This window comes from Harpia harpyja, chromosome Z, assembly GCF_026419915.1.
Source record: "Harpia harpyja isolate bHarHar1 chromosome Z, bHarHar1 primary haplotype, whole genome shotgun sequence".
Taxonomy (NCBI): Eukaryota; Metazoa; Chordata; class Aves; order Accipitriformes; family Accipitridae; genus Harpia; species Harpia harpyja.
In genome coordinates, this window is record NC_068969.1 from 26,175,023 (window position 1) to 26,196,842 (window position 21,820).

Here is a 21,820-nt window from a genome sequence, read left to right on the forward strand (position 1 = left end):
AAGGGACTGGAACACTCTTCATATGCGGAAAGGCTGGGAGAGCTGGGACCGTTCAGCCTGGAGAAGGCTCAGGGGGCTCTTACCAATGTACACCTGATGGGAGGGAATGAAGAAGAGGGAGCCGGGCTCTCCTCAGCAGCGCCTTCCGGCAGGACAAGAGGCAAAGGGCACAAACCGCAAAACATGAAATTAAAGCTGAACACAAGAAAAAACTTTCTGACTGCAACTGTGGTCAAGCACTGCAACCGGTTGCCCACAGAAGTTGTGGTGTCTCCACCCTTGGAGCCCACTCAAAACCTGAGGGGACACGTCCTGGGCAACCTGCTCTGGGTGACCCTGCTTGAGCAGGAGGCGTTGGACTCGATGATATCAAAGGTCCCCAAAACCTCAATGCTTCTGTGAAAGCCACAGACAGAGATCTCTGCCTCAAGCCGAGAGGCAGCAGTCATCAGCCGACTCAGAGGAACAGGCTGGGAGGCAGCTAGAAAACTGTTCCCAGTTCCTCCCTTGTCATCCCTGCCTCAGCTGTGCAAGCCAGTGCACCGCTTTGTCGAGCTGCCCAGTTCTCATCCCGCTGTGATTCTGCAGGTAACGTTAACACAAAGGAGTTAGACGGGAAGAGCTCTAGTTAACGGCATGGGAACCTGAAAGCACAGGAGAACTTTTCTCCAAACGTGGGCAATGCTGCTTAGATTCTGTCACCTAGGGAAGAGAAGGAAGAAGACAAATGGGCCAAAGGGCTACACAGGAATGAAATATGAGGAAGGTGCAAGAGACATCAAAAACATTGATATGTGCCCCGGAAGGCTATTTTGTAGTCAACTGACCTGCCCATACCCGACTGTGGGCATGAGGCCTCCGCTCTGACTTCCACTCTTCTCCTCTTCACCGTTTCTTCCACTGCAGCACTTTCTGACACTTCTTTTCTTCTCTTGACCTTCAAAACATTGCAAACTTGGTATTGATAAAATTTGATTTTGACTTTTCTATTTTAGAACAAAAGTCAGACTTAATATACATCCGTATTTCGCAACATTGTCCAGGCTTATACAACAAAAAAAACAAAAAATGACTCAGGAATAAAAGATTAGCTGCCTTATTCAAACAGAAGGTAAGCACTGAGAGGCCATCCAGAGAATTATGCTCAACAGTTTTAAACAAGAACTACTGCTTCCCACGACATCCTATTTGCTCCAGTTTTTGAGGAGGGCCTAGGAACGTAATGCTAGCAGAGAGAGCGGGATTTTCTCTGGGGGAATTTGGACAGGACACCTTCACTAATTCACTCCGTCTTCAGACACTTACCTGTATTGAAAACAAACCCACCCTGAGATCTCACTAAACAACAACTTCCCAAAGAAGCTTAACTTTGTTGTTTTCGACACATACGGCACTTAGGAAACTACATAATTATTCAGCAATATTGACCTCATACAGACTCTCACAGTGAAGAAACCATTTGACAGCTCAGCTCAGACTTGCCAAAAACACATTTAACTGAAGCCAGCACGGCTCTCACGTCCTCAGGCAGGACTTCATTCAAAGTCCGCTGGAATTGACAGGAAGGTTTCCCTCAACTTGGATGGTTTGAGGTGAGAATTCACTCCCACCTTACACTGCCTGCCTGACACCCTGAAACAGGACAACTATAGCATTGCCTAGATATATATTCTGCTTCTCCAGACTACTTGGAATATCACTTTTCAAAAAAAAAAACCCAACACACAAAACAAAACCACACACGCAACTTACAAGCTCATCCCTGCCCTTGTTTACTTCTTTACCTGTAACAGAGGTATTATAAAATCTGGTGAATATTTGGTGACTGGACTTTCTTTAACCAACTTTAAAGTACAGTTTTGCATTGCACCTTACTTCCTGAGAACAAGATAAACGACTTAGAAACAATGCTGGACTTGCATATGATATCTTGAAACTGAAGAACTGCAAATACAGCTCTTTCAGAATTCCTGGCTGTGAATAACACATGCCAGGGGGATGGGGACAATTGCTTTGGACTACTTGTCCATTTGATAAAGGAGACCAGAATATCTACTAAGCGCTCACAAGAAAGACCAGCAGCAGCCTTTCCCAGGGACCAATAATCAAAACAGGAAACAGTAAGAAAAAACACTCAGTTTTCACAACAGAGCAGGTTCAATGCAGAGTCCCACAGAGGTCGCAGCTGGGGCCTGAGGCTGGTCAGGGAATTCATAGAAAACCTGCAAAATGAGACACTAGGGAGGTGACAACAGTTGCTAATTATACAAAAGACATTAGCACCATTATTACTATCATTATTTAGAAAAACAAATGCATTCTTTCTTTAGGAAAATAGAAACAAAGAGTGTGAAGTTCAACATCAACAAATATAGTCGAGCACAAGGAAGAAAAACACGTGTTCCATATATATATGTGCTGGCTCCAGCCTAGCTACTGACATTCAAGAATGAAGGTTGGGAGGCACTGGGCATTGCTTCATAAAAATACTAGCTGAAGAGTCAGCAGTGGGTGAAAAGGCAAAGACAAATTCCAGACATTTTCAAAAAGCAATATAGGACGAAAGAGAACACACTGCTATGCTCTATTTCAAATCCATGGTACAGCCATACCGCACGCAGTTTTGCTCCCTCTAATTCAAAAACACAGTAGAGGAAGGGAAAGGGAAAAGCAAGACATAGATCGTAGATGTTTCCAGACATTATCCAAACATAACCATAGTGACTTACCACAAGATATGTTTTGCTGAAAAGAGCTGAGTTCTAGATACATAGTGCAAATGTAGGGATAAGGAACAAAGTAGACATTCTCATGTTTGAATCTCATCTTCGATACTCTCTCCCATTTACTCAAATCCGAGAACAACGATAAGACTTAAGAACATAGCACCAACATTTCAAAGGAGCAGGAGTCCTCTTGTAAAGCTTCAAACGTCATACCACACTGAACGTATATGCAGAAGGGAGCACCTACAATCTGTCCGTATGAACTTTCTGAAAAAACACTAGCAACACATTACAAGAAACACTCATCCAGGTGACACTCTCCCATCAGTCGCTTGTATTAATAGCATTGTGTTTCCTTAACTGTATCTGGCTTCAGTCCTGACATCTTCCCGCAAGAAACAACATGCCAGGCTCTCCCAACCCTGGGAATAAAACCTCATCAGCTTTCCTAACTAAAAAGTAATTCTTTTAAAAATTATTTTTAAAACTGAGATAGGACTAGGATTCACAGGAGTAGCGTCATTACATTCACTTCACAGTTCAAAATGGGAGGGCAACAGATAATTGACATGACAAACGCCACAGTTACAGACGTTCCTTCCTGGGGGGGCAGTTCGCACACCTAGGAGCTCATGCATGCAAGAATGGGTGACACCAGGCAGCAGTCTCTTTACACGCCTCTGATCTCGGGAAGAAACAGGTAACATGAATACTTTTACTCCATTTGCTAGCAGAAACTAACATCCTGAGGACTGGAGATGGAGCTCAAGATTTGCCTAGATGAAACGCTGACACAATCAGTTCCTTTAAGGGATGAAATTGTTCGTTTGAGTTTGGCTTCAAGGACTCCCACAGCTGGTGATTAACTAAGAGGTATGCTACAGCGAGGAGCCCGACACACAGATTGCAGGACAACTCATCACGCCAGGCCTCTGAGCTTGCAGTTCTCCTCAGGGCCCGGTGCTGGCTGAGCAGCTGGATGGACTTCCCAGTTCCAGAAATACAAGCTCGTGAATCAAACCCTCCTCAAGCACGCAGGCAAAACTGGCTGCGCTTTAGTGAAGCAAACCAACAACGAGGCTTCGTTTGTTTGGGTGCCTCCTGTCTGACGATGCTCTGGGCTACTTTCTCTTCCTGGCACTAACAGGAATAAGTTGCTCTCATACATACCAGCTTCTGACAGAGAAAGAGGATGATCTCGTTCTTGCCTGCTAGTACCAGGGGTGGCAATAACGCAGTCTGCCGAGACTGGAAGGGAATGCCTTGGAGGCGGAAACACGTGGGTGTTCATTACTCCTGGGCACTCGGAATCACGGGAGGCGATGCCAAAGGGCCTGATCTGATTCACAAACTGACACACCTTAGGACTGAAAAGGCTTCTCCTTCAACTAACTTACTTTTCTCTTCGACAACAGCCTCAGGAGAGTAACTTCTTCTTAACCCTTTACGCTACAGCAACTACAATATTTAATCCTAATGTACCTTACAAGAAAACTACTGCGGTCTTCTCTACTAGTGGGCCAACGCTGCTGCGCCTGTAAGGGGTGCTTTACGTTTTATTAACCTTTTGAAACAACGCACTAGCTTTCCTTGCAATCGCATTACGTGGGCTTCCTGGGACTTTATATATACACATTCGTTTTCTCTGGCTAAATCAGATTTGGAACGCAGGGGCGTTCATCTGAAAACACTGCAAAACGTTCTTTTTACATACATCGGTTCTCTGGTGAAGGTAACAACTGAGGAGGATCTTCAGCTAATGTAAAACTGCAAAGCTCAAAGGAGTCGTACTCCAGCTAAACATCTGCGCACTACTAGGCAGGAATGTCGAATTAAGCAATGCCCAACAGATACAAGTCATTGGATCTTTTCTTTTACAAGTAGGAAAGAAAGCATACACAGAAAGATAGTGAAGTCATCTGTAGAAAATGGATGTAAATCATCAAGATTTCCAAGGATTACTCGAATCGCTTCTTGGAGAGGCCAAAACAAGAAAGGAAGGAAGAATATTAACAAGATAGCCACAATTCCACTGTCAAGTACAGTTCTCAGGCTTGGGAAAAAATTAACATTACAGTTTGCAGGAATCGTGGAAGAGCGGGTTCCAGATATTTTGCTTTTCCTCCTCCCCTTCTTGCCGCCGCTCCCTCCCATCACCTTAGAGCACACTGCCCTAACAGATTCACAGAAATTGAAGTGAATCAATGTCTTAACCCTCAATTAACACACAAGCATTACTATGGAAACTGGAGGTGTGCTTTTAAATTTAAGAAGCCTCCTCCTTGCCAGCACAACACATGCGGTATTGACCTGTTTCAAAAATAAACTTATTCCCCTTTTTCTGAATATTGACCCAATTCAGTTACAAAGGAACTGTAATTCAGCCCCAACAAACTCCTGCTTTATAAATGGGAAACTTTTTCTAGTAATACCTTTCAGTATTTTCAAAATTGAAAAAGAAAAAAAAATTAACCAATAATTTTCTCTATCAGTTAAAATCAGCACATTTTCTTCAATAATATTTACAATGCTACTACTGTACTCTGAAGATTTATTTAAACTTAAGTAACAGGAGCATTTTTAAGCAGGCAGTATATCGGTCTCATTTCCTCGGGAATGGCAGGGGCTTTCTACTGTCTCAGGAAGAAGACGACAACAACAGAACTCATCAGCTGTCACCAAGCTTGGCCACAAAGTAATGGCATCATTAAAAGAACATCCACTGGCTCCCGCAGCTCCACAGCTATGAGGAAAGCATGTGAAATTGAGCATTAGATTAGCCGCTGTCAAGCTAGCTCACCAGTACTGCCACAGCTCCTGAAAAACTAGGAGGGTCTGACAGCTAGTCAAGCCTGAGAAGTTCAAAGCAGCGGTCAGGTCTGGGGCTGAGAGCGAAACCACGGGAAAGTGCTACTGCAGAACGAATCTGAACAGGAAACAGAAAGGCACGGCGTGCAACTAGCTCAACAAATAGGAGTTTTCATTTGTCCAATTTCAACAGTCAGTAGCTTCTTTGAAGTATTTCTGATAAAAGCATTACTCGCTTACGCTAATGCTGCCTGTTGATGACATTTTTTGTTTACGCCATTTTTTTCACCCTTGTACTCTCCAGAGAAGTTCCCCATTACTCCCACTTGAAATACTGCATTTGACAAAGCATCCTCCGTCCCATAACAAACAAAAGATTTGCTCAGCCTAACATTCAGCTAAGGTCCCGTGGACCTGCTTCATCTCCTACCTCTAACTCCTTGACAGCACTTTCAGTGGTGTCGAGATCCGGAGCGCTGTGAAACAAACAGAGAGAGTTAGTCCCACCCCAACCAAAAAGCAACGGAACTACATTCCTTGTAAGAGTTTAAACAACAACAAAACATCATTCCCATTGCACTGAGAAAATACTTAGCAGGCAGATGAATTCCCAATTTATTGTTCTTAAAAAGCATCCATTATTCCACAAGGACTGTTTCTTTTCAATTTTCTGCCCATTTGTATTTTGTGCGTCTGAGGATACAAAGGATGAGAGATCAGATCTTTTCAGTCGATCCTCAGTAACCTTTAGGACTGGGGTTTTTGACAAGGTGCCCTCAAACCAGCACCTCTCTCTTCCAGCCTATCCCAATGCCATTCTGCTCAAGGGACTAAAAGAAGGAACCGGCAGGACGTGTCTCTTAATCCCCTCCACAGTGCAAACCTGCAGAGGAACGGGCCTTCACAGCATTGGAGCTAGGCCCTGTGATGCTGGGAGCTGTGTACTGCCTGCATCAAACTGCGTTCCCAACTATTAACTACATGTTTTGTAAGTCAGCTTCTCAAAAGTTGTTTGCTGCTAGGTATTGGCCAACAATAAAATGCACAGGGAGAGAGAAGGTCTCAAAGGAAATCTGAACCCATGAAGAAGTAAACAAATGTTGCACAAATGTCACTTGGAAATAAGGAAATACGGTGGAGTGTAAGGAATTACGGCATGCAAGTATTCTCTGGTATATGGTCTGGCAGGCAGCCATTCTCATATCCTCCACATTCAGGGGCCCCAGCCAGAACTCGGTCAGAGATGAGAACTTTCCTTCCTCTTCAGAAAGGCCCTCTCCTTGCTTAATATGGCACAAGTTAATGAAAGGAATTGCACAGCGCACCACAGCAGAAGGACAGATATCACCCACCCAAGACATATGCTGTAGTCATGAAGTCTTCATGAATCAGCAGGGACACAAAAGTACGATTCAGGAAGGGACGCTGAAGCGGCGATGAGGAGAAGAGGGTGGAAAGAATGGAAGAAAGCAAGGGGCGATGACAGGCTGCCAAACTCAAACAAATGCAGTGCGCTCTCTACCATCAGGAGATCAAACACCTGCAGGCTGTTCAGAAACGTACGCACACTACTGGCAGTGCCGTCCAAAGGGATTACGCTGAGGGAAAGAGCTTGGTCGCAGACAAGAGCAACATTTCAAGCATCTTCTGAACACCACACGACACCACAAGACAGACAACACACCTTCCTCTCCAAAATCAACACAGAGAACAAAACAAGGAGGAAGGTGAACCCTCCTGGATCTCACACTATTCCAGCAGAATGCTAATAAACAAAGCTAAAGAAACAACTGCGTTTCAATTCATCCCAAAATAAAGTCATGCGGCAGAATTTCAAAGACCCAGCCCACTCTTCCAAAGGAAAAAGGAGACTAGTGTGGCACGAGATTTAATGTAGCTTCAGGTCTGGAGACAGCCTAATTCGCGTGGTGTTCCTAGCACAGTCTCTTCAATTCTTCTGCAGCTAACAACAGTCACTTCCAGAGTAAACCCAGGCCCTGGCAATGCCTGTGCACATCTCATTGCAAAAGCAAATTCACTCACACTCCTAAAACCACTCTCTAGGCAGAGGCTTGAGTCATTGCCTATGGCATTTTAGCACTGCTGCAACCTCACTGGCATGAAAACAGGGGTTTCGGGATGCCACGACGCTGTTCTGTTTCTCTGACGCAGGGATACTTCCTGGCTCAAAAGGATCTCAGTCCTAGTTTCTGCATGGGTGCCACCACCTGAAAAGAGACTTAACCTCAACAGTTTAGAACACTTTCCAAAAGCCTCTGAGGGCATCAACCTTGAACTGCTGTCTGATGACGATCACAGCCTTGGAACAATGTACACAGGGAGCCAGATTATGCTGAGCCACTGCTTTTTTATTAATACTTATGAATACTATCATTATTAACTTTTTATCAGAAGCTGAGATAGCAACAACTCATAAAGTTTCAGACCAAGTTTGAGCCCTACAGAACACTCCTTCAGCAGGACCCAATCTATAAGCAACTCCTTAAATATACAACCCTTAAACCTAAGCAGCTCCAGCTCCTTTTTCAGAGCAGCTCAAACTTCTGGAATTGTTACAGATCAGATCGCAGCCTCCGGGATTCCAAGTCCCCTCTCAAACTAAAAGCTCCAGAGCTCCTCCAGTGAGCTGGTCAAGGTTTTGCCCACTCACAAAAGCACTTGCCCATCATCTCTGTCTGCCTGACTAGCAGACACAAGCAGATTCCTCCAGGGCAATACCCTCAGGGAAAGTCTCTTTTTCACTTCTAAAGGACCATCCTCTTCACTTGTTTTACATCTTTCCCAGCTGACCAGACTGCTCAGCACCCTGTGCTTTAGTTACTTTGCTGGCTGCTAACTCAAACTTCCCATTTGAGGCTTACCACACAACTGGTACCTCCCACAAACCTCCTTTTCACTGTCCCCTGCACACCCAAAGGCCGCTTTCCTTTCTCTGCCTTGCATGCCAGCAGTACCACAGACTAAAACACTCTCCCTTCACTCTCGTTTCTCAGGCTTGCCACTACAGTGCCTTCTAGAAACTGAGAGCAGCAGTTATCCTAAAAGTCCTGCTCAGCCCCTCTGCCTGCAGCAGAGCCACGCTCTTGTTTCAAAGCAACAGGACAGGTTTGTCACAAACACATCGAAAGAGGAGTGGCAGCGCAAGGGGAACCTTGAGAGAGAAAAAATCCCAAGAGCACAACAAACAACTACTGCCAGGGAGAGTTTCCAAAGACTCTTTCCACATCCACACTTGAGCGCCAGATTGCCAGGCCAGCGAAAGGCACACTGCTAACAGCAGACAGCCCAAGAAATAAGTACATACTTTGAGTACAGAGCTCCATGGCTGTGCTGGTTTTGACTGGGAGAGAGTTAATTTTCCCCACAGTAGCTTGCATGGGGCTACGTTTTGGATTTGTGCTGAAAGCAGTGCTTACACAGCATCAAGGCCTTTTCTGCTCCTCACACCGCCCCACCAGGGAGTCGGCTGGGGGTGCACAAGAACCTGGGGGGGCACGAGGCTGGGACGGCTGACCCCAACTGACCCAAGGGATATTCCAGACCATAGGATGTCACGCTCAGCAATATAACTGGGGGAAGAAGAAGGAAGGGGGGACATGCCCAAGTAACTGTTAGGCGTGATGGAGCCCTGCTTTCCTGCAAATAAAACACCTGCCAGACAACGGGAAGCAGTGAATGAATTCCTGATTTTGCTTTGCTCGCGTGCACAGCTTTTGCTTGACTGATTAAACCGCCTTTATCCCAACCTGCGAGTTGATTCACCCTTCCGATTCTCTCCCTCCTCCCACTGCGGGGCAGCGAGCGAGCGGCCGTGCGGGGCTTAGCTGCCGGCTGGGCTTAAACCACTACAAAGGCTCTAGAGCTTCTCAGGTGAACGCTTTAAACAAAATTTCAAAATACCATCAGTAAAGCCAGCCTCTTTTCCCACTGAAGCACGAAATCCACCCACGGCAGTGAAACAGGAGCACTTTTTACAGCTCCTGTTACTCTCTCAGGCCGATGCTCAGCCTGTCCAAGGGCAGCAGCCACTCGGAAGGGACCGCTTTCACGCTCGGTGAAAGAAGGCAGGAAAAGAGCAGCCCCCACCGTCTGAATTCAGGGTCTCCTATGAACTCACTGCTACCTGCAGTCACCAAACTGCAGGCTGTAGCTTCAACGTGCTCACCTGCCAGATTTTAAGTGCGTACACAGGCCTGCCTGCAGGAAGAAACCCGGTTTCAGGCAACCGACAGGGACCTGCTTTCGAGGACGTCCTCCTTTCTCCCAGCCCGGGGAAGGAAGCAGGAGAGCCAACGGGACGGGACTGCTCTGGAAATGCCGCTGCCGACCTCCCTGAAGCCTGACAGGCCTCTTGCCCCGGGGGCTGCCAAGAACGCCCGGGCAGGACTGTGTCGCAGCCCGCCACCGACGCCGGGCTGTGAGGGACACCCCCGGCGGCTGCGGCTCCCTGCGGGGACAGCCGGCAGAAACTCCTTTCTCTCCACAGCCGCACGTCTCCGCGGTGCCCGCCGGCCTCCGCCAGACAGCCACCAGCGGCAGGCAGTCCCCTGCTGCCCCCGCAGCCCCGGGGGCGGCAGGGAGGGGCCGGGGCTGGCCGGGCCTGCGGGGGGAAGGCCGGGACCCGGCGCCCCGGCCTGCCGCGAGGGGAGATGCCGCCACCGCCGCCGCCGCCGCCTCAGCCCCGCTGCCGGCCTGCGAGGCCCCCGGGCAGCCCCGGCGCTGGCGACCGCCGGGCAGCCCACCGCTCCACGGACGGGGAGGAGCCCCCGCCACGGCCACCGGCCCCGCCGCGCCCGCCGCCCACCCTTGCCTCAGGCGGGGCCGGGCCGCGGCTGCGGCTGGAGCGGAGCCGAGCCCAGCCGAGCCCAAACGAGATGAGCCGAACCGAGCCGAGGGGAGGCGAGCGCAGCCGAAACGACATGAGCCGAGGGGAGCCGAGCCCAAACGAGACGAGCCGAACCGAGCCGAGCGGAGCCGAGCCCAGCCGAAACGAGCGGAGCCGAACGGAGCCGAGCCGAGCCCAGCCGAAGGGAGCCGAGCCGAGATGAGCCGAGCCCGGCCCGGGCGCCCCCTCCCTCTGCTCCAGCTCCCCGCGCTGCTCTGCACTGGCTGCTGCTGCTGCTGCTGCGCTGCAGAGGCAGCTGCATTTTGGGGCTTGGAGCGCTTTGGGTTCCAGCGTGAGCCCGAAGCATCAGAGGAGTTGGCCTGTACCTCGTGGCAGGTCTTGCAGCTGCTTTCAGGGGGGTCTGGGCTCTGCCCAGGCCTCTCGAGTCAACGTTAACTCTGGTGCCTAATGACAGTATGCTGGCAGTGCCCCTGGTAGCTCAGCCCTTTCTCTCCCAAATTGTGATGATGTCAGCAGGTTTGCCTTTTCTTGGTCTAGGCACCCTTCACGCAAAGATTCCCAGAGATTTTTTCATCCCTCCCCTACACACACAGTGGGATACCTGGAGGGCCACAGAAATGCAACAGCAGCAGCGTTAGGCTCTTCTGGGGTTTGGGGGAGGAAACACCCTCATAGATAGCTGTCGGGAGCCTGTCTGGCAGCCACCTTTTACATCTCAGACACAACCGAAAAGCTCCGATGGTCAGTGACCTAGCCGAGCGATGATCAAAACAGAAGGCACTTTTTCTCCCACGAAAGCCTAACAGCGACGTTTGTAAGAAAAACAATGTCCCCGTTCGTTCTCTTGTGCCAAACACAAAAATGGATTTTGGTGTAAAAGAAGAGGCTCCTAAGGAACTAAATAAAAACCTAAACACAGAACGTGGGGGGCAGGACAGTCAGCATTTCCCTTTGCCCTGTAAAGTACATCCTTTCCATTAAAATGAGGAGTTCCTCTTTGTTGAACCAGGAGGCAGTCAGTGCTCACCGGCTTCTGACAGCAGCCCTGCCTGGGGAACCCGGCTCAGACAAGCGCTTGCACCGCTTTGGTGCTGCTCGGGAGCATCTGGACTCCTCCTGCCTCTCAGGAAATGCCTGGATCAGAAATGAGCTCAGCCCTTCTACTCTGCCTGGGGAGCTGCCCGCTGGAAACTGGAGCGGCATTTTTCCAGGAGGAATCCTCTTTTCTGATTGCTTTTCCTCGCAGCTCGCGTACCTGGGCATCTAGGGTCGAGGTAGGTTTTCCATCCCACTTCCTCATGTCCTCTTCACGGTCACGCAGGTAAAACCACAGGGTACACCATGGCATGTACCTTCTATCTCCTCTCTCGTGAGCAGAGGAACGCTTACTCCTCATAGCTGCGACGCGGGCCCATACAGGCGGGGAGAAGGACATAGCCTCTTTGAATTGCTGGAACTCCCGGGACAGTTCCTCTACAGCCGAGACCCGGGCCCATCGGGAGGAAGAGAGACTTCCTTGGTATTGCCAGAGTTAACCAGCCACTTCATCCACTGTTTGTCCCTCGCCTTCTTTCCGGGACATCACTGCCAATGAGTTGGCATATGACGCTGGTGCACGTCGTAGAAACTTCCACCACATGGGTTGTGTGCATTGCACTGCATCTGGATCTGTGGGTGACTGCTTGTTATCCGGATCATTATAAATCACCTCCAGCACGGCTAATTCCCTCACGTACTGGATACCTTTCTCCGTGGTGGTCCACTTGCCCGGGTGACACGTAACATCTTCCTTGAAGGGGTATTTTTCCTTCACGCCTGACGGAAGTTCCCTCCAGAGGCTGAGGGCTCGTGTCTTTTTCCCAATCGCCTTGTCAATGGCCCCTTCCCTAGACAGGGATCCCACCTGCTTGCCTTCCCTACCCTCTAATTCCAAGCAACAACACCACTAATTTCTTCAGAACTTAATTCCCCCTTTAAGGTGTTTAAAACTGAAAAGGTGGCTCCAGTGTCAACTAAAAATTCAATTTTCTGTTCTCCCAGGTTAGCTGTAACCAGACGTTCTGCTGGGAGACTCCCCTCTGGTCCCCGTCAGATACTTTCACTCAACTTTCCCAAGAAAGGGGGAACTTGCTGAGACTGTGCAGTCAAAATTGGGATCACTTGTGACCTCGTAGGTCTCAGGGGACATTCCTCTTTCCAGTGTCCTTCTTGTTTACAGTATGCACACTGATTCAGTCCCAGGGACTGCTTGAATCCCACTGGTGACCCCAATCCAGTTCTTCTCCCTCGTCCCGTTCTTCAACCACATCCCCTTCCTCGAGGAATAACTCCTCTGCCTCGTCCCATACCAGCTCCTACTTCCAGAGCAGCTACTAACCTTGCATTCATTTCACTCTGTAATTCATCTCTATTGCCATATGCCACCCAAGCAACTTCTAATAATTTTCCCCAATCTCGAGAATCTGCTCCTTGTAATTTTCTGTAATTTCCTTCTGAGATCATCAGAGGATTGTCCTATAAATAAAGGAGCCAATTGAGCTTTTCCTTCTTCAGACTCAGGATCCATACTAGTATATTTCCTAGCAGCATCTTTTAATCTGCTTAGAAATTCAGTGGGAGACTCTACATTAATTGCTATAGAGGCAGCAGTAATTCTTGTAACCTTGTACCTTTCAACAGCCTGTAAAAAGGGAATAAAATGTCCATATTTCAGTGCTAACTGCTATCATCTGCAGCCACAAACAGAAAGAAACAGCACATGCTAAAAATAAAAGAAGAAAAGTTAAATAATCCTGCAAAAGAAAATACCCTGTTCCTCATACCATGATCCAGGGATTTTGTAACTTAGTGAGAATCCACGGGACTGTTTCACATTTACAACCAGTACTTTTATATTTACAACTTTACGACTCAAAGGATCCATTTGAGTCGAAGGGCTGCTTTTGCGACCACTGACCCATTGAAGTTCTTGCTGGCTGTCCTTGAAGTCTTTATTCTTGTCCTTGTTCTTTGATCTTGAAGCTTAAGGCAGTTTCAATCACATGTGGTCAGTTTCAGCATTGTTCTCATCTAGTGTACAGGAACACCTAGTCATAAGAGCAAAGAACTGCAAAACTTATGAATAATTACTAGTTAATCACTTGACTACACTTTTGTCATTATCTCCCCAGTTACCCTTTGTCTATTGTTTCAACCATAATGTTAATGTATGATCATTTACCAAATCTCCCTTATACAGTCATCTAGCAGCAAACCAGTTTTCATAGAAGGTACAAAATATTAAAACCATAAAAGTTTGAAGAAACCACATGAAACGTATGGACATATGCTATCAAGTTCAGTTATACATATTCGATTTCCAAAGTTCTTCCCCCAAACTATTACTGGGAGTCGCTTATCTCGCGGTTTCTATTGGGTTAAAGTTTCCCCGCTTCGAATTAAAGGTACAGTGTTCTTTTGTTCTACAAGGGGGGGGTGAGTAAGTCTTTTGGTGTGGGATTGAGTCGGTGGTCTGATCTCCCCCTGCCGCCTTTACCTTTCCTCCAGTTGTCGAAGATTTTGGCTGACTTCATGCCTATTAGCAATTTTTCAACTTTTCTGCGCCTCCTGGGGTAGGATGTTCCCTTCTTATCATTATCAGTCTTTTCGTTCTCCTTCAGGGGCCCAGTCGTTAGCAAGGCATGCCTTGTATATACAAAGGATATCTGATTTCACAAGACCTCTGGGGTCTTCTTAAGGAAATCACTCCTTAAGTACCTCGCTTCTCAAGTACATCTTTTCTCAAGTACGCCGTTACTACTTTGGAATCCAGTGAGATTAATGCTTGCTGCACCTCTGTCGAGAGAAGCCCCTTGACTGAAATACCCCCATTTCAGTCCTTGGCTGCTCTTCTTGGGTCTGCTAACTCACTGTTTCGGGTTTGTGTGGCGGGGTTTGTGTGTTGCGGGGGAGGGTCCGCAGGGCCGGCTCCTGGGAGAAGCTGCTCGAAGCTCCCCCGGCTGGGAGCCGGACCCGCCGCTGGCCCAGGCCGAGCCCCTCCGCGACGGCGGTAGCGCCTGTGGGAGAACAGCTTTCAGAAGGGGAACGCCCAGTGAGTCGGGGGAGTGGGCTGTGAGAGGAACCCCTCTGCGGGTACCGAGGTCAGGGAAGGAGGAGGAGCGGGGGAGGACGCGGTGAGGCGGCAGGCTGTCCCCCCCAGCCCATGGAGGGGAGCGGGGGAGCGGAGGGCGCCCAAGATGGCCGCGCCTCCGTGGCTGAGGCAGTCTGTGACTGAAGGACTGCGCCCTGTCTGTGGAAGGGACCCGCGCTGGAGCAGTGGGTGAAGGGCTGCCTCCCGCGGGAAGGACCCACGCTGGAGCAGTGGGTGAAGGGCTGCCTCCCGCGGGAAGGACCCACGCTGGAGCAGTGGGTGAAGGGCTGCCTCCCGCGGGAGGGACGGACCCCACGGCGGAGCAGGGGCCGAGCGCGGAGTCCTCCTCCCCCTGAGGAGGAAGGAGCGGCAGAGACCAGGGGTGAGGAACCGACCCCAGCCCCCGTCCCCTGCTCCCCTGGGGAGAGAGAACCGGGAGTGGGGCTGAGGCGGGAGGGCGGGGGGGAAGCTGCTCTCGGGTTGGGGTTTACTTCCCAATAGCCTTGGTTTGGTTTGAGTGGTAGCAAATTAAATTGATTTTGTTCCTTCCCCAAGTTGAGCCCGTCTTTCGCCCGTGACCATAAGTGGGGAGTGACCCCTCCCTGTCCTTGTCTCGACCCACGAGCCTGCCTTTATATTTTCTCCCCCTCCCACGGGGGGCGGGGGGTGGGTGAGGAGTGAGCGAGAGCGGCTGCGTGGTGCTTTGTTAGGGGCTGGGCTGAGAGCACGACCCTCACCCCTGCATGCTCTGTAATACTTGAAAGTTAGAATGTGACACAGGTGTTCAGTGTGGTAGGATCACTGGGATTTTTGGAAGTGCCTAATTTATTCAGAAGCCATCCGGAAATTTTGGAATCTGTGAAACAGAGACAGTTCATCAAATTTAAGTAAGGCACGTATTCTGTTCTTCAAAGGTGGGGAGGAGATCTGACTGAAGGATGCTAATTGTACTTTGTCAGTGGAGCTAGACTTACAGATGAGGATGGGTTCTCTGAATGACATGCAAGAGGCACCTGGTGACACTTGTAAATAAATGTAAAAAGATCATCCATAGAAGTATTTTGGCATTTGAATGTCTGCTGGGAAAAGTTGAAATTTCAACAGGAAAGAAGTATGTTTTTTTGATACTAGTCCTTCAGTGGTATCTCAAATCTGTAATTTAAGCACTAAAAAACTCAACGATTAACATTGTATTGATTTGGTGCTTTGTTTTTTAGTTAGTTCTTTGTCTTAAAATACAGCCCCATCAATACATGCTAAGCTCTAAGTTAATGTGGAGAGGATGGTTTTTATGGAGATGTGAAACTCCCTGTTCTGTAACCAAATCTTTTTATGGGAAGCATTGTGGTCTTGGACTTGGAATGACCTGAAAGTTAGTGCTTATTTCCACTTGGAGCTTTATTTCGGGTTTTCAGGCTTAATCCCAAACTGGTGGTGATGCAAAGGTAAAAAGATCACAGGGCATCTTTGTTTTGCAGACTGCTGAGAGGCTGGACAGTAGGCCTATGAATGTATTTTGCTGACTGTCTGGTTTTGCAGGGTCTAAATGACAAAACTGCTTGTGGAACACCATTCTCGGTGGGCTGAGCGGCAACCTCAAGGAAAGGCCAAAGCCAACCATTGTCAGTGACCCTAGACCTCCTGAAGAAATCTTAGTGGATGAACTACCACCAGTGGACAGTCCTGAGGCATTGGTGAAAACATCTTTCAGGTCTGACAGATACGAGTTTACTTTGTTTATCCTTGAGAGGATATCTTTTTAAGACTAAGTCTGCAGTGTGGGTTTGGTGGGAGAAATCAGTCCCGAAGGATTCCGCAATGCTGCGTATCCGTACTGAGCAACAGTGAAAAAAGAGGTCCATAGATAATCCTGGCTGGACTTGTCCTTTACTTCTCCAACCTCATGAGCCTTCCTAAAAGATGATGAACTAGACAGATATAAAGTCTGTAACTAGTCAAAATGGTCGGCAAAGACAGCTCATTATAGGAAGATGTCTTTGAAGGTTGGCACTGTTTCTTCTGAAAGTGGTTTGGTGATGAAGACTTGCACTTGAGGTCAGATGATGTGCTTTATTGATGCCAGAGAGAGCTAACCCTTTTTCTGTTGCTGTGATGTCTTGAGAACTGTCTAGCATGAATTTATTTTACCAAGGAGAAGGATTCTGGCCAGGGGCTTGCAAGCAAGCGATGGCTGCTGTTGTAAAGTGTGTGATAGATCTCTTGCTGGGTTTTTCTACCTCTTATTGAATCATGTGGACGTACAGTTGTCCGATGTTTCTTGGAGGCATGTTTTCTGAAAATGATTTTTCTCAAAGTGAGGTGAACTAGAGAAGCTGTGTGATCTTTGACCAAAATGTGAAAATGGGCGTGCCCAGCAAAAGCGGAGTGAGTGGCAGAATTTATTTTTTCCAAGTGTTCTTCGAGCCTTTTTTCGGTTGTTCTTGAAAACCTATGCTCTACTTTTCTTTTATAGTAAACCCACATGTGTGCAAGCATAAAATGGTTTTTGCTTTGGATAAATTTCTCTTGACTACAGTGATTTTGATTATACCTCAGTCTGTCAAACTTATGTCGGTCTTCATATAATCGTTATTTTGAAGGCACTGAAGTTTAAGTCATGATATTAGGTGGTAATTTCAGATACCTTGTTTATCCTGCTTGACATTTAAAACCACGTTACCATAAAGTGAGTTTGTCAGTCTATATAAATGAATCCTGTAATTCCACGGGGCATTTTCATTCTTTAATATTTCCATTGAAATGATTCAGGACAAGTGTTTCAGAACCTGGATCCTCCTTTTATGGTGAGCCGTGGTATTTAATGGCTTTTAAACACTTTGTGTCTCTGCTATTTAAAATGTATAATTTCAAGAGGTCTAACTCTTTTTCAGCTTTCACTTCTCATACCAAATTCTGGGTATCTGCAATCCTTAGGGTGCCGTCGTCAAGATAATGTCAACCTTTTTATATGCCAAAATAATGTCACCGCATTTCAAATGGCATGATTTGATCACGTGAGTAGGGGTGACTCTTGGAAGAAGTGAGCTTGTATATAGCGTGAAGGGTTGGAAAATGTAATTAAGCAAAATAGTTTTGCTAATGCAGTTTAAATGGCTTTATAAACATTACAGAACCTTTGTTTTTCACCAGTAGAGCAATTACTGTATAATGTGGCATTTTTGGAGGCTTCTATAGATGGGAATCCAAAGAAATTGCTGTTACAAAGTAAATGTTAATTGCCTAGTTTCATAAAGAAAGGAAGCCCCGTGTGCGCTTGAGCTGTGCAGGGGAGTGGAAGAGAAGAGAGTACATTGCAATTACTGTCTAAAGACACGAGAAGATAAAAACACTGCGGTGTTTTTATTGAGTTGGGGACCTTGTTGATATTATGGTGCAAAGTGGGGCTTAGGAGGCAGTAGCATCTTTTGTATGATGGGCTGCATGTTTGATTCATCAAGGTCTTCTGTGGGTCGTGATCTTCAAGTGCTTCTGTGACAGAGTTTGCCTGGTGTGTCTGAGGGTAAGTGATTGCCTGGCAAGCATGGGCTTTCCTTGTTTCTTGTTGACTAGACGCTAGTGGAAGATCTTGCTACCCTGTTGCCGTTTGGGGACTGAAATGTGCTTTCCGAGTTGTCCAGTTCAGCCTGTCTTAATTGGGAATCTGGTGGCTGAATCTCAGGGGGTGCGTGGGGCCATGTTGGGCTTGAGGAACTGATTTTAGAGAGAGAAAAACCAGGCCTTGCTTTTGAACGTGACTGCTACAGACTGTAAAATGCAGCGACTCCCTTACTAGTTCTGATTCGCTGCTGTTGGAGCAGTGTATGGCGCAACTATCCCTTTCATGCCCAGCTAGAAAGAGAATGCCTCTCCAGTGTCAATGAGTCACGCTTGCTTGTGATTGCATATCTTTTTATGTGAATACATATAAGCAGCATGAAATCCCAGCTGCCACCTCTTTTATTAGATCTTGTTTTCTACTGTGCAGTACTTATTGTTCTGTAGCTTAGAAAATTAGGAAGAGATCTATGTTTGATTTTGTTCCGCTTCTAGATACGAGCCTGAAACGCATTTAAACATGGAAGGAGGAATGTGACTATTTCAATCATTTTGGTTGTACTTTTCCTGCGGTAATAATCCATCTTTAAGATATAAAGCAAAACCCAAATGAAACCAACCCCCTCTCTATACCCCGCATAAGTCTGGTGCGTGATCCCTCCCTAATGAAAAAGTGTTCTGATGGATCTTGTTTGTCTTACACAATTATTTTACTATCTCTTTTCTGAAGATACCAAGAACCAGCACCAGATTGGTCTAAACAAGGCTGATTACCTTTCTAAAGAGAGAATTGAAGGAGTTTGTAGTATCATCTTGTTTGGAATATTGCAGTGAGCGAGCAGTTGTAAGTAATTCTGTGTCTTGACTAGTTATACTACTCCAGTGCTTAAAATATAGATTTAAAATCCATTCTCACTGGCATTTAGCCTATTTGTCTAGTAAAGGCAGGGGAGGCCCCAATTTGAATTACATTTGAAAATACAGTGGAATATGGAGAATGGTGGATTATCCCCTTTTGACAAGGAAAAAAAGTATAATGAGACACATAGAAGTGATTAGCTTCTTGGCCCACACTTTATGCAACAAACCCGATATATCCACTGTCTTTCTTTGCATAACTATGCAAGTTCATGATTACAGGATCTGTGATCCCTTTCTTTTTGAATAGCTGTGCGTGGATCAGCATCCATGTATGTACAGTCGTTGGCAGTGGCTGTGGACTGATGCCACTGTGGAATATTAGGTGGTGGGCGTACGGCCTTGCCAGGGCTGGGTGATCTGGCTATTGGCTGGAGATGTCAGCGGTTGCTGACACTGAAGCCTGTAACTCAGAAACTCTCTTCCCAGACCTGCTTTTTGGTCTGCTTGGTCCCTGTAAAGAGTAGTGGTGCTATTGGTAAGAATTAACAGTGGTAATTACTGAGCTCTTCGGGAGACTGTGTGGTAACTTTACAGCCTGCTTTAGCTTCCGTGTGCTGCTCCCTGGCAGCGCTACCCAAGCAGGCATTTTGATAATGCTGGGCTGGCAGCCAGCAGGGGGAGCAGAGAAACCAGAGACAGTTTGGGTGCTGTTCTCCCAATACCACCTAGAAGTTTGTGGAAGTGCTTTATATTGGAGGATAGGAGAGAAACTGCTGCATTTGTCCCCAGACTGCTGCCTGGAGTGAAGCAAGTCACCAGGGTGGCAGTGCTCCAGCTGAAAACTTGATGTGTCCAAGATGTCATCATTTCTGCTAGACTTGTTTGGTTTTGATGTACGGGAGAGACGGGCTGTTATTTTGAGCCCGGAGAGCTGGGACACTGGATTGGGGTATATGACTGTGGTGGTGCTTATGGGATGTAATGGCTGTGCTGGATCTTGTGGCAGGAGAGATCCCATGGTACAAGGTGACGGTGACATCCAGGGAGGAGTGGAGATGCTCATCTGAGACAAAATGTTCAGTGCAACCTGCCATCCTGGTCCAGGGCCTGTGTGACAGTTGAAGTTGGTCTGGAATCGTGGAGTAGTCCAGCTGGCTCTGTCTAGCACGCGGGGGCCTGGGGCAGCAGTGCTTCCAAAGTGATCAGTCAGGGTAGCAGGCAGCTGAACAGTCAGCAGGTGAGGCAAAGACCCTCTGTCCTGTACCAGACAAGCCTTACTGGATACCTATGTAGCTATACTGAACTAGGAAGTGATATATGTCATCTGTTACTGAGGCCATATGCCCTGGGAACCAGAAAGGCAGATTCAGTTCCTTCAAGGTCAGAGTGTTTTTAAGCTCAAGGCTTGCATGGGTTCTTAATTGCTGTCACCTTTCAAAATACTTTTAGCTTGAGACTGGTAACACCCCTGCTTACCTTAATAGCTGCTTTCTCTGTGTCAGCTGCAAAGTTTCTTTATCTTTCCAAGGACGGTTTGCTTTGCTTTCCTTATCTGCTTCTGTTCTGCTTTGGGAGTCTTAAATCGCACCGACAGCTAACCTTCCTGTATTTCGGGTTCAGTTGTGAGTGATGTAAACTGTTGCTCGTGCCAGCTACTGGCCATTTGATCGACAGGATAGAGGTGATACTGCAGCGCTCCAAATGCAAAAACTTCAGTCCCAGCACTGTGTGCTGGGAGTCAGCCCACGAGCCTCAGTTGTGTGGGTCAAGGTGGCATCGGTGGGAATAAGGGGTATGAGCCAGCCTTCCCCCTACCTTGCCTGAGTCCTAGCAAGAGCCCATCTCCAGTCACCCGGTGGAGAGGGACCTACAGGACTCCTTTAGCACCTCTCACGTTTTGACACTCTCTGGGCAGCCCCAAAGCTTGGCTGTAGCGACCTAAGCTAGTATGTGAGGTCTGAAAATCAGAGAGGGAGGCGATGCTATGTGGGAGAGCTGTGACCATGACCGCAGAAGAACAGGAGTTGAGGGCTAGTCGTGGGGTAGAATAAAGCCCGCCTTCCCTCCTGGCTCTCAGTATTTGTTTATTGCCTTTTTTATTTGGATTTTCTTCTTGTTTTTTTAAAGAACACACAAAAATGAGAGATGAATCTCACTTGCCCTAACTTGTTAAAAAAAAAAAACCACAAGACATTTTCTCATTGTTTTTTGTACCCATCTACTGCAGATTCAGGTCTCGCTAAACATTAAAATGTAAGCAGTCTCTCTGAAAACCACCCTTCTCAACATCTTTTTCAATCCAGACTTGTTATAAGGCACTTTACTTGCATTAAACTTAAATTCATCGACGTTGTATTCAAACCTGTTGCTTCTTCCTGTTATTTATTGGTAGTCATTGTGACGAATAAGAAGGGAAAAGTGTTCTGTTCGTTAAGGAACTGGCTCCCATATCATTTGTCTCTCTTGTCTCTTCTTTTAATTGTGCCTCCCTTCTAGGTGCATGTCATGCTTTGTGAGAGCTATGCACTATTTTCTTGGTAGATGGAGATTTATGAGTCAGAGGGGGAATGATCAGAGGAGAAAGATTTCTCCCAGTTCCTGTTCAAAGGCTGCATTCTCTCTCTCTTTGCATATATCCACAGGGGTCCAGGAGGAAGGTGTTTTTTCAGGCAGTTGCAAGAGAAATGGACTTCTCTGTCTTTTGGTTTGGGGTTTTTTTTGGTGTCACAGTTGTCTTGTTTGTCATAGGATAGATGTCTTATTGATGACAAGCAAAGCCAGAGATTCTGTCCCTGTCAATATCAGACACGTGAAAAGACCCAAGTTGAGAAATTCAGATGGATTGTGGGTGTCCTAGCAGAGCTGTGCCTCTGA

General features: G+C 47.3%; 1 protein-coding gene across 1 annotated transcript in view; it reads right to left on the reverse strand.

Annotated features, from left to right (window-relative positions):
• The window catches only part of LOC128136619 (electroneutral sodium bicarbonate exchanger 1-like), a 49,066-nt gene that overhangs the window by 4,895 nt on the left and 22,351 nt on the right, over positions 1 to 21,820 (reverse strand). The window contains exon 2 of the mRNA XM_052776543.1: positions 9,792 to 10,360. Within this exon, the coding sequence (XP_052632503.1) occupies positions 9,792 to 10,360 (569 nt within the window). The remainder of the gene's footprint in view (positions 1 to 9,791; positions 10,361 to 21,820) is intronic.